The sequence below is a fragment of the Morone saxatilis genome, unplaced genomic scaffold, assembly GCF_004916995.1.
Source record: "Morone saxatilis isolate NCDOM2014 unplaced genomic scaffold, NCSU_SB_2.0 Contig14, whole genome shotgun sequence".
Taxonomy (NCBI): Eukaryota; Metazoa; Chordata; class Actinopteri; family Moronidae; genus Morone; species Morone saxatilis.
In genome coordinates, this window is record NW_023339696.1 from 8,254,893 (window position 1) to 8,267,411 (window position 12,519).

Consider the following 12,519-nt stretch of genomic DNA (forward strand, 5'->3'; position numbering starts at 1 on the left):
TCAACGATGTCGAAGGCAAATTAATAATGATTCAAAAAAATAAAAGGCACACTTACTTGCTTTATTTGGAACCACATCTGACGGTCTTCATCGATGGATAGCTCAGTTGTCATGGTGATGGATGCGCTGTCATCACATGACCTAAAAGTGGATTGTTCCACTGTGGAGTGTCACATGATAAGAGGTGCTCATGGGGGTGCAAGATGGTAGCATATGTCTCTGTTCGAGGAAGGTCTTTGGATGTGAATGGCCTCTTTGATGTTGATGTCAAAATCCATCAGGGGATGAAGACTGCGGTTAAAAGGTCTAGAAAAAGATAGTGATTAAACCTTGTGTTTAGTAGTGACGTAACAGTACGTAAAGAAGAGGGGAGACAGATTGTTACAGAGGTCAAACTCAATGCAGCAGAGGCCGACATGTCTCCACTTTTGGTCCCTATTATGGGTCAAGCTTTTTATTGTGCAGAAGTATTATTTCAAAGCTCCAGAATTCTCAATAAATAAATAAGTACTATTAACAAGTACTCAGATGTTTCACCTGCTTCATCGCTCTGGTTGGACAAAAAAACTCAGTAATCAGTGGTCGTAGAAATCTCACACAAACAAACCCACACACACTCTGTACACCTGTGTGTACATACACAAGATGAACACACCAGCCCACAGAAACACCAGCGAACACACACTCACAAAGATCACACCGAACCAATACTGTAACAAAACAATCAGTGCACACTGACACAGACAGCTTTTCTTATTGCAATATCCATTTATTGTTCTCATCACACAAATCTTTACAAAACAGAGGGTTTGCTGCAACAGGATCAAAGGAAATGTGTTTCTCCCCCAGAGTTGCAGATCTGAAGGAGACCGGTGCTTTTTATTCACATGTCAGTCAACTGCGGCGTGTTTGTTCTTTGATTTAACTACAGTAACTACAGACTTTACAGGAAAAGTAAAGCTGCAGTGTTGACGGTTGAACCAGAGGAGAACATATTCTGACCTGAAGGGAATCTGGCTGCTGAAGGGTGTTTTTCTTTAGGTGTTTATTTATTTGTACTAAAGCAGTGCTCACACAGTGAACACTGATTCAGAAACTGACTGCATGGGTGAAGAGTTACTGAGATTTTGCACAAATGAGAAGCTTGTACTTAGAATTATAGGTTGTCACTGAAAGTACTTAATGTGTTTTCTGTTGTTACATTTTTCCATTAAGATTATTTTAAGGCATTTATGCTTCATCGGGTCAATAAAGACTGAAAAGCAATGAGGAAAAGTCTGAAACAAAGGGATGTCATGCAGCAAAGGTCATGAGTCTGACTCAAATTCACAACGTTGCAGGTTTGTGGTATATGTGCTCTCTGCACCACCAGAATGTCACAGTTTTCATGATTTTTCTTTTCAATCAAAGTACAAGATGCTCAAAAGATCTCTGCACCATCTTTCTAATAATAATAATAATAATAATAATAATAATATGTAAGGGTAATTCAGCACATACCTTTAATGGCTATACTGCAAAGTTATATATAAAAAACAACTTCCTGGTGTCATTCATGATACTTTGTCTCATGCACACAGAGGAAATACTAAAAGTGAATACAGTTTTCTCTCTTCTTTGTTGTCAGATCGACAGACACGTTTGTGGTCTTATGTTATCTCACACAGCCGAATGTTAAAGTCAATTAAGCTTAATACAACAGGGATATTAAGCAGCATTAAATGATTTTAGATCAACTGAACAAGCTATAAACCAGACATATTATCATCTTGGCTAACATGTTAGCAAGTAGTTGTCTGTTAGACTATCTAGATTTTACCACACAAGTTTAAGATTAAAATTCTTAAAGTTGCACTCATCAATATATTTTTTTAACAATGGATCAAATAACCATATCTAATGTGATAGGGTTAAGCGTTGAAGATAGTGAGAGTTTTAGCATCTTTCAGCTCGTTGTTTTGATTTAACTACACTGTCCGGTGCAAATGTAGCAGAACATGCACACTAAAATGTAGTAGTGTGGTATGTAACGTTCTCAACCTTTGTTTCTAGCAGCAGGCAGCTGTGAAAAATCTACTGTATGCTGGCTGCCCAGTGCTAAACTGCAGACACAGTTAGCTAACTGTATAGCTGGTGGACACAGGTGAGCATTTAGCGAATAAAGAGGAGTTTACATTTATCAGGTGGCCAGAAAGACGACTCCAGATAAATGCTAATGTTGCACTGTGTCTACTGGGTAATGTGTAAATAAGCACCTGTAGGCTAAGTTAGTCACAACATTGGAAAGTGATTATGTAAATGTTGTGTTCACAGCTAGGTATTCCCAAGTAACCAAAAAATTAAAAAAAGATAAATTGCTGCTTTAACATTGTATTTTTGTTAGCTTGCCCTATGCTAGCTTTCTTGACTTTTACATTTGGCTGTGTGAGCTAACATAAGACCATGTACGTGTCTGAAGATTTGACAACAAAAGAGGGAAAAACTCTACGATTTATGCTCGTGTGAGAATTCAAAACAGAAAGGGCTTCACTTCCATAACTCAATGAACACACAGTATGTTATAAACTATAAGTAAACAACTCTCCCAGTCTAACCTTGGTCCAGTGGGCATGTAGTTTGATTCAAAGAGTGAGCCATCTGGCTGTTTTCCAGCTGATCCAGTGTAGGTTCAGAGTGGTTAAGCACCTTCATACACACTGTTCTCTATCATCATAATAAATACAACATTTTCCCCAATCTCTATACTGAGTGTTGTGATGCTCGTGTAAAAACCACACTCTCAATACAAAAAAGAGTTATGTACAATATCATACAAATAGGTTTCAGTGTTAGAAAGTGTAACAAGGGGAAGGGACGTACAGTAACAACTAGGCTAGGGAATATAAGTGTGATTGTGCGTGTGCGCTTTTGAATATGTTTCAATATATGTCTGCTCTGTAAAACAGGTCTTTATTCTTGTGTGTGTGTGTGTGTGTGTGTGTGTGTGTGTGTGTCGTCCAGCAGAGGGAAACATTTCACAGCACAGTGATGGTATTATAGTCAAGATATCACACAGAGGAGAGCTAAACAGAGGTTGTAAATAAAGAGTGTTGGGAGAGGAAGAGGAGGGAGAATAAAAAAACATGGATTCGAGGGAGTGTGCAAATCAAAATCAGCAAAACTGTCACGCCACACGGAGTGCTTATGGCAACCACACAGTATATACATGTCAATAAATAAATCTGTTAATAAAATATCAGAAATTAATCACAATAATTACATGACTGTAGCAAATCTTTTAAAGATTTGGCAAGAAAGAAATTCCAGTTCAGGGAGAGCAATGCCGTTCATGAGTGAAAAAAAAAAAAAATACAAGAAAAAAAAAATACTGTCTGTTGGCATCACAGAAAGTGTTTTGTATGAAGGCTCCTCGTCTCGAAAGAATACAAAAAACAAATATTTGCTCCTGAATGCGATGCACTTTATTTGGCTCACTGTTGTGCCACCTGCAGTCGGGAGCTTGGCTTTGTCTTATCAAATGTGTTTGTATTTCACATGGTTTTTTGGCGAAGCTGCAACCATCTGAGAGATAAAAAAAAAAAACATGAAGAAGAAAGCCAGATGAAGATGTCGGTACTTTCATCCTGTTTGCTTTTGTCTGGTGCTTCTGCTGAGAGATACGAAATGGGTTCTTTGATCTGAGTAAACCTCATGCCGTGCTGAGTAGGGCACTGCTACTCAGACTACAGTGTGTGTGTGTGTGTGTGAGAGGGTGTGTAAGGGTGTGTGAATTGGATGAGATAAGGACAGAGGGTGAGAGAAAGACACCAAGGGAGAAAGTAGAGAGAGAGAGAGAGAGAGAGAGAGAGTGTGCGTGTGTATGGCTTGCTATGGGTTTTTATGGGTAAATCTCAGCAGCACACATATCCTTCAGCCTGTTTCTTTGGTCCAACATGGCAACCTCTTGACTGCAGACATCAAAGCTGCATCCTGGGAGTCACACAGGGAGTCCACCGTCACATTTAGCTTTCAGCACCTGCCTCCTTTAAGTACGTGAAAACTCATTCATACCGAACAAAAAAAAAACATTCTCAGGGGTCACAGTTTGATGTGTTCTTCCTCACAGAGCACACCACTGAAGATGAAAGTGAGCTTCACATGAGTTTATAGGAGAAAAAAAGTTAAAAACAAAAGTCTTTAATTATAATATTCAAAATGAAAAAGAAGAGATGTACCTGACTCTGCACTGAATGTTAAGCTCTTAACTTTACTGGGAGTCCAGCAAAGAGAAAGTCTTTGAAGAGTTTGCCTATCGGTTCCCCGGGGGTTGAGAGGGCAACAGGGTAGGGTGTGTGTATGTGTGTGTGTGTGTGTATTAGGGGGAGGTCTAGACCTGTGTGGAATAGGAGCGGTGCAGCGTTGCGTACCGCCCAGCCGGATGGGCGGCGCAGTGCGGCGAGTGCTGCTCCGACTGGTCTAGACTTCGCTGGAAATGGAGCGAGACGGTATGAGGACATCGGGGGTGGCGGGGAACCGATAGGGCTGATGGTCATGTGATCTCGGTGAACGGAGATCCCCGCGGAGTCTGCAGGGGAAAGAGAGGAGTGAGAAAGAGAGAGGACGGGGCAGAGAGGAGGCGAAGGAGAGAGAAAAGTGAAGAAAAGAATAATCAAGAGCAATGCACGGGATGAGGGGAGGGAAAGAGGAGAAGACAGATGCATAGAGCCGAAACAGAAATAAGGCAACAGATGACGGGGGGAGAGTGAGGAGTGACAATGACAGGCAAAAAAGATTTAAAGTTGGTTAGAATGGTTGGACGTAGGTGTTGTAAGGTGGGGAGGAGGAGGAGAGTGCAGGATGCTGGAGGAGAGTGAGGGACAAGGGAGCAGATTGAGAGGAGAGAGGCAAGGTGGGAAACAGAGGAAAAGAGGCAGTCAGGTGAGGGTTAGTGACGGTGACAGACCACAGAGGATGCAAGACATTTTCCTAAACACTCGGACGTGGACTCGTGTTACACTGCTGCCCCCCCCACTGAGAGAATACCTTTAGAGAATGCAGCACTGCTGAAGAGAAGATAAAAACTTGAGAGGGCCTCTGCCATCGCAACAACTTTTTACTATTATTTTCTTTTGGCCTCAGCTGAATTCATAGTTTTCCTCCAGCCGACTGCTTTGCATTATATCCGAATGGTAAATTATACCTCGAGTGTGTCAGCGAAACTGCTGACTCACGTCAAAGAGATAAGTGACTCTCTAAATCCCCGATAACAAGGAAGTGTGTAACATTGTAGAGTTTAGGAATAAGGGGACACAGATGAGTTTGTTCAATCCTCTCAGCCGACAACAAGGCTTAGAGATTTAAAGGATTCACTTGGGCGTTGTTGTTGGGACTGGGGGTGCAGGTGGGGCTCGGAGCATGCATGTTTGGGGGATTTGTTCTCTTTGGGAAAATAAGGAGGACAACGGATTCAGGTAAGAGACAAGGGGTGTGTATCTCAGCCCCTCTTTTTGTGAGCGCAGCCGTGCCTCACACCCGCCCCCGCCCCTTACCTGAGGGCCACTTAACTTTTCGAGTGGACTCTCCACACAGGGAAGCGTCACCATCGGCATGCCCAGCACGGACTCGGGGCGATGGGGTCGTGGTGGAGGAGGACTGGGCTGCATCTGCTGGAAATTGTTAATCACACAGGTCACCTGGAGACGGAGATAAAAGAAACAAAGGTTTGGAAGGTGGTGTATTTTATTTTTGCCTCTACTAAACAAAAGATCTATTCTTTACAAAATGTGTAAGGAATAGATTTAACAATGGAAAGTCTAGTACGACATTATTACAGTATTAACCTCATTACATAAGAAAAAGACCTATTGAGGACTGGAACATACACCCTGTGGGAGCCAATATGCTAATATGAGGGTTTAGAGTGTAAATAGGGGCTAGGTCCTACTTTTTAGTCCTACATACTAGTATTTTAGCATTAGCATTAGCATTAGTAGCTTACCCTAGCTAGCTACAACTGATAAAAACTTCTATTGACAGGCAACATTTCTGATGACTAATTCCACAATTGTCGGCTAGTATTGATAATCCTACATTATACAACTCCTACGGAGTGTCCTTCTCACCAGAAACACAGCGATGGCTCCTCCGGTGAAGAAACCCGCCAGGACGTCAGCCCAGTGGTTGCGGTACTCAGCCACCCTGACCACGCCTACTAGCATGGCCAGACAGAGCAGGCTGAGGCTGATGGTGGGCTTGGTCAGCCGCGTGCCTTTGGTCTTGAACACCAGTGTCACGTACATCTGCAGAGGAGCACACAGGAGGGCACGCACAGTAACATGCAACGGACACAGGAAGCAATACAAGACACACAAGCATATTATGCATCATTACAACCCAAGTTAACAGTTAACGTCTTGGTACAGTGTCTCTTTTGGGCTAAGTTGCAATGTTTCACATTCAGTCTGATATTCCTTATGATTCAATAGTTCCTGTGCAATGAGAATGTTCCCACCAGCCACTGGCCACTTAATTTACGTTGAGTGGGGTGAGTGAGTTGGATGAGATGCTTGATACGAATCTTTGTGCTAACCTAAGACTGTGGCTTCATATTTATGGTATCAGCATGAGAGTGGTATCAATCTGCTTATCTAACGCTCAACATGCTTTAAGCTCTTTTCTCAGCAAGAAAAGTTGAGTACTAAACAAAGTGAAAGCAAAAGGGTGAAAATATTGGTAAAGATGAGTCCTCTTTAATTGAGTAAACAAGGTTTCAATTGGTGGCAAGTATTTATCACCTCCAGCGTGCTCCAACCTACCACTGTGTACACTGCGGAGAAGACGCTGAGCGCTGCGTCCTTGGACGGGAAGGATTTCCGTGCAGACATGACAACCAACGGGTTGCCTGTACAGGCACGGCGCTCTGCGATGTACTGCATGGTGGACTGGCAGCCTAACGCTGTGTAGTTTGGACGGCAGGCAGACAGGAAGTGAGGCGCCTGGTTTCCTGTCACTACCTGGCCGGCGTTTGCGAAGATGGTGGTGGTGAACAGGCCGAAGGCATAGACGCCTAGGTAGGAGATGAGTATGAGGGAGGGTTTGGGGGGAGGAGGGGGATAAAGAAGTGGTATTAAGAGAGGACAAAAAAGTTTAAAGATACTGTATATCGGAAGATGAAGAAAAGTATATTAAATGTTTGACAGAGAGCGCTATCCAAAACACGTAACAGCACTATGAGATAAAACGGGTGATAATACGTTTACACTCCCTAAAATAGCCCCAACACATTATTATCAGCTGAGGTGTGAAATTGCAACAGAAGCCTCCACCTCAGCTGATTCAGCTCAAGATGCAAATTTGTAGACTACTTAATATTCACAAGTGCCACGATCCTGAATATCTTACCGCAAAGATTATATCACAGTTTATCATCCAATTAACAGCTACATGTACACGCTCTGGTTGACAAACTCTGAAGTGTAGCAGGTCACATTCTTACAAGTCAATCTTTTCTTTCATGTTATTTTAATCTTTGTTATTTGGCCTCTCACGCTCCCTGTGAAAACTACACACCTAGCACCCAGATACAAAAATGCCCTTTCACAGGCCTGAAAAGAGCAGAGGGGCTGTGTAATACAAAACAGCAGGTTTACCTAGGAAGCGTATTATACGTCTCAGGAGGGGGTTGAAGTAGCAGCAGTCTGCAGTGACGATGGTCTTCTCCTGTGTTCCCTCTGCCTTGGTGAAGAAGGCACACAGCTCTCCAACAAGAATCTGTGCACACGAAGAAAACACAAAAAAGCTGGTTGAGAATGTTAAGTGTTGACATGCTGAGTGACATTTTTGACACATCTGAATTCATCATGTTGTATTATCAACCGTTTTGGGGTTATGCCCCCCACAGCACTGTAACGACACTCAACCTACACCCTTACACACATAGGTCAAAGGTCAGGATCAGCCACAACACAGCAACCTGTGAAACTTTCATTAATGACACTTCAACACAGACTTCAACTGCAGCGACAGGACGGTAGAGGAGTTGAAGTGTGTCAAAGTTCCCAACTGCTTTTGCCCTACCTTCACAGGAATGTTTTCAACCTAAAAATACAACCATTTTTGTATTTTTAGCCATGCTAGCAGTGTGGCTCTAGGGATGGAAAATGTTGCTCTTTTGGTTCACCACTTTTGCCCAGATATCTCTAAAACTACTGGATGGATTGATATTGTGTGGTACACAGACCTTTCATCTAGCTCACTCATTCATGGATGAAAGGTGGTGAAATGTTTGGATGGAATACAATGAATGTGGTCCATACATACACATACTCACATGTACCCCTATGGATGAAATATAATCACTTTGATGATTTCCTAACTTTCCATATAGCACCAGCAGGTCTAAATTTTAATTTGCTTAACAATACTTTGGTTTATGACCAAATACCTGAAAAACTATTGACATTCCCATCAGCCCCATCCGTACTCTGTAGCTTGAAATGTTTTGTTTGACCAACAGTCTGAAACCTGAAGATATTCAGTTGACTCAGCTGATCGTGTATGACAAAAAAATGTGTCATATCTTCAGATTTAAGAATCTTGAATATTTGATTCAATTGATTTATTTTTTATTTTCTCAATCAGTGAATCTACTAATTGTTGCAGCTCTAATTATGTGAATGAAGCCTATCCCCCTAGTTCCCACTGCTCTGTGCAGGTGCCTCGATCAGCCAGTGAGAGCTTTCTAGTGCATCAATCCCCCACTGGCTTCACACCTGCAAATGCTGCTAATTGTTTGTTGTAGATCACTACCAGAAAATGAACCAGGGTCTCTTCAAAAGTACTCAGGTTTTTTGCTCATTATTAACATTTATTGAAAAAGGAAAAGATGTGTCTAAATGAATAATATCAGCACAGACATGAATAACTAGAAGTGACTGAGGCAGATGTAGAACCAATAGTATTCTGTATTCTCCAGAGGTAGCTCACATTATGGAGGAAGACAATACACTTAGGACTTTCTCTTATTTTAAACAACTCCTAACATAATGCAGTTCTACATCATTTGACCACGATGATGAGTGAACCTGTGCTGCACAAAGTTCTTAGCATTACTAATGATCTCAGAGCTCACAGTGCAAATGGATCTAATTAGACTCCTCAATCATCATCTGTTTTATTAAGCGTGGACTCCCTGGCTGTGGTCGGATAGAGATGTAAACTAACTACAGTCTGGAAATGCCTGTGATCAAAAATAGCAGCCATTGTTGCTGGGTGCTTGTGGTGTTATTGTTCTCTTTGTGAGGAGCATCAGGCTTGTGGCAGAGGTTTTGGTCAGGTGATTGTGTTCAATTCACTCCCTGTGAATCTGAACAGCAGTGCCTCTCCAGACTGATGACAGACCTTAATGGACTGCAACTGTGAGACTCCTCTGTGTGAGAGCCTACAGCACTCATACAGACGCTGGCACATGCAGACTAAAACTTAGCTCCCTCAATGAATTACTATGACAGAGATATGCTTAATCTTAAATCATCCTGACAGTTTCCATGCTCTGCTGTGATAGTACCAGGACCCACTTTAATACTGACCATGTTCCACAAACCCATCAACCTAATTTTTCCTCTTTCCATATTTGACATAATCCCTCATTTATCCCCCTCAGTGACAATGCCTAAAGAACTGCTGTCTGAGCAGAGAAAGCAGAAGGAAATGAAGGAAATACAGACATAGAGAGAGAAAAGGAGAAAGAAAGCAGCGCAGGAAGGAGACAAAGAATAAAAATTATCATGTTTCTGTCAAATCTCATGCTTCTTGCTGTATTTCCAAGCGGGTCCAGCCAAATCAAATGAATTAATAGCATGCAGGGGCCCAGTCAGTGCAGCAGTGCTGTGAAGTGTGTGCCCGGCCCAGTGCTTTCTTCCATTAGTTAAACACAACCCTACTGGGTGTTCCATGGCAACCCTATAAACACTAATACGAGCATGAAATCAAAGCGGAGGGAGTTTAATCAGTAGCTTCAAATCAGAGATGTTAGGGGCACCGTCACACTGTGGACAACCATTTATGGGGCAATTAAAAAACAGCATGGTGGCTGTTTCCATGGGGACTGCCGGACTGTGGAAGGTTTCAGCATGTGTATACCACAAAATGTGAGATAATGGTAGTGTGTTGTCGCTCATGGACAAGTGCTCTTAAACACTTTGCCTCAGGCAAAGCTGTCAAGCAGTGGGTGGTTGGCCTTTTTTGAAGAATAGTACTACTACACCCTTTTTGTCCAAAACTGTTATGCTATAATTCTGTGATAGGCCTCTTAAGACAGTCAGTTATCAAATCCCACACAGATTTCAAAATCAAATAAACACACCCAACTTATCTGGTTTCAGTTTGATTTACTCTCTAAAATCTCTCCTAACAGTGTCCTTATGAGCTGGAGGTTTTCATTGCAGATTCAAAGTAACAAACCTCAACAAAACTATAAGTTGATTAAAATTTAGCTTAGTTAACTTAAAAGTTGTACCTTTGAGTTAGCCCAACTGAGAATTTTCACTTAATTTACTCAAAGAGAGAGAAGAAAGAAAATCTGTGAACTAGAACTAGGCTAACTGTTTCCCCTTGTCTTTGTGCTAAGCTAAGCTGCTTGCTATAGCTTCATATTTAACTTGTGGTAGTACATGCTATTATTCCAATAAGCTAACACTGTTTCTAAACAACTTAATTTGATGTGTTAAGTGAAAGATCATTCAATCAATTCATCAATCCAAATGAGAAGACTGAACTAATTACTATGAGTTGCAAATGATGATGATGATTAGATAATCTAATTACACTGTATTTGAAACTGACAAATGTATCCAGTTACACTGATCTAAAGATAAAAGTAAGTTGATTTAGTATAACTTTTACAGTGTAAGAGTCTTGTATAAAGTAAACACGGTGTGAATTCTAAAAGTTGGTTTTCACGTTTCACAACTACAGAGTTAATTTAATTTTGTCACTTTGTATTTTATCAAATCTAAAGATTCAACTAGGATTTTTTCTTAAAAGGCAAATAATTTCCTGACAACTTGTAATTCTTATTTTTCTCAAAAATATACAGTTTTTACTGCGTACCATAACCCTTTGATTGTTAAAGCAACAACCGCACCCACTCAACACATCACTACTGAAGCCCTTCAAGATAAGAGCAGGATGATCTGTGAGAGATTAAGTGGAAGAGAGTGTGACAATACAATAGGAAAGTTGAAGAGTAAAGCAAGAAGAGAGGAACAGTAGGTAAAGTAGAACGGTGATGGGGTTAGGGGTAATGCTGCAGGAATGAATTATTCATGCGTGGATGGCATCCATGTGAATCATGTAGCGCATTATTTCAACCAACATTTCTAAATGATCTCTCTCCACTGCAGTGGGACGCGCTCCAGCTCCCTGCCTCTGCCCTGACTGCTTCAAGGATTCACAGTTAAATATGACGAGGTTGTCGCTGCAGTTTAGGGACGAGTGGATAATAATTCCTTGAAATTAAACTGCTCACCCAGTCCACACTCTGACAATGCAGAAGTGCTGCGATGCGTCCAGAAACGTGACGTTCCAGGACACATGATGATTTCTAGAAATAACAGGATGAGATTCAAGTTTGGAGAAAACTGAGCATGGACGGGAACATATATTACATACAAACTCACATGCATGATTTAGTTGCAGAACAAGGAAAAGGAGTGAAGGAATTAAACATTAATACATACATGAGACATGATTAACTCTGTGTGCATGCACAAATTACATCAGAACTCATTTCTGTCTGCAGAAGGAAGCTGGAGGATCCTGCTCTGTGTGTGTAAGTAATCAGATCTCGATTTGTGTCAGTGGGTATTAGTCAAATGTGAGTGTGCATTCAAAGTGGGCCTTTGTATGAATACGTGCCTATTAGAAGACAATAAGCGGGGATGTTTTACTTAGAGCGCTGAGATGAATGAAGAGGATTGTTGAAATGGTGGAGGAGCAGTGGGAGTAGAGGAATGAAGCAAGCAAGGAGAGATAAAGAGGAGCCAATAAAAGATTTAAATGAATACACTTTATATAATTATTTTACATATTATTGTGTAAATAAACAATTATTCAGTAGATTTGCATGTTCAGAAGCCGGAGAAAACAAATGTCAGGATATGTGCTGATTCTCCATATGAAGATTATGATCTCATTAACCTCTTTTAAAGTTACTGGTGAATCTGTAAGATCTAATTACTGTGTAAAACTAGCTGTACTTGTGTGTTTCCTGTATTTTAAAGACTGTCTGAAGCCGCAAGTTAGTCTAAAGAAAGGACAGGATGCAGGAGACAATCAGCCTGTCGTGCTATCATTGTGTGGTAATGATGTCAATAAAGCTGCAAGGACGAATCGAGCATCTTGGAATAAGCCTGAGTGATGGCACTGCAGCAGAGCAGCGAGATGCAGATTGCTTACATTACTATTCTCTTCTGCAAATAGCAACTGACTCTGTTCAGCCCGTGTTAGTGACAAAAATGGGGGGGGGGGGGCAAAAAACAA

The 12,519-nt window shown here is 41.4% G+C and overlaps 1 protein-coding gene across 2 annotated transcripts in view; it reads right to left on the reverse strand.

Moving 5' to 3' along the window:
- Nucleotides 1–789: 789 nt before the first annotated feature.
- Nucleotides 790–12,519, reverse strand: part of plppr2a (phospholipid phosphatase related 2a) — a 22,781-nt gene continuing 11,051 nt past the window's right edge. Inside the window, exons 2-6 of one of the 2 annotated variants that reach the window (XM_035654354.1) lie at nucleotides 7,629–7,749; nucleotides 6,795–7,045; nucleotides 6,102–6,278; nucleotides 5,545–5,672; nucleotides 790–4,564 (exon numbers count right to left, since the gene is read on the reverse strand). In XM_035654354.1, coding sequence (XP_035510247.1) covers nucleotides 4,456–4,564; nucleotides 5,545–5,672; nucleotides 6,102–6,278; nucleotides 6,795–7,045; nucleotides 7,629–7,749 — 786 coding nt within the window. In that variant the 3' untranslated portion in view covers nucleotides 790–4,455. Of the gene's footprint in view, nucleotides 4,565–4,643; nucleotides 5,673–6,101; nucleotides 6,279–6,794; nucleotides 7,046–7,628; nucleotides 7,750–12,519 lie in introns of those variants that run through there. The other variant, XM_035654353.1, reaches the window with a different exon arrangement.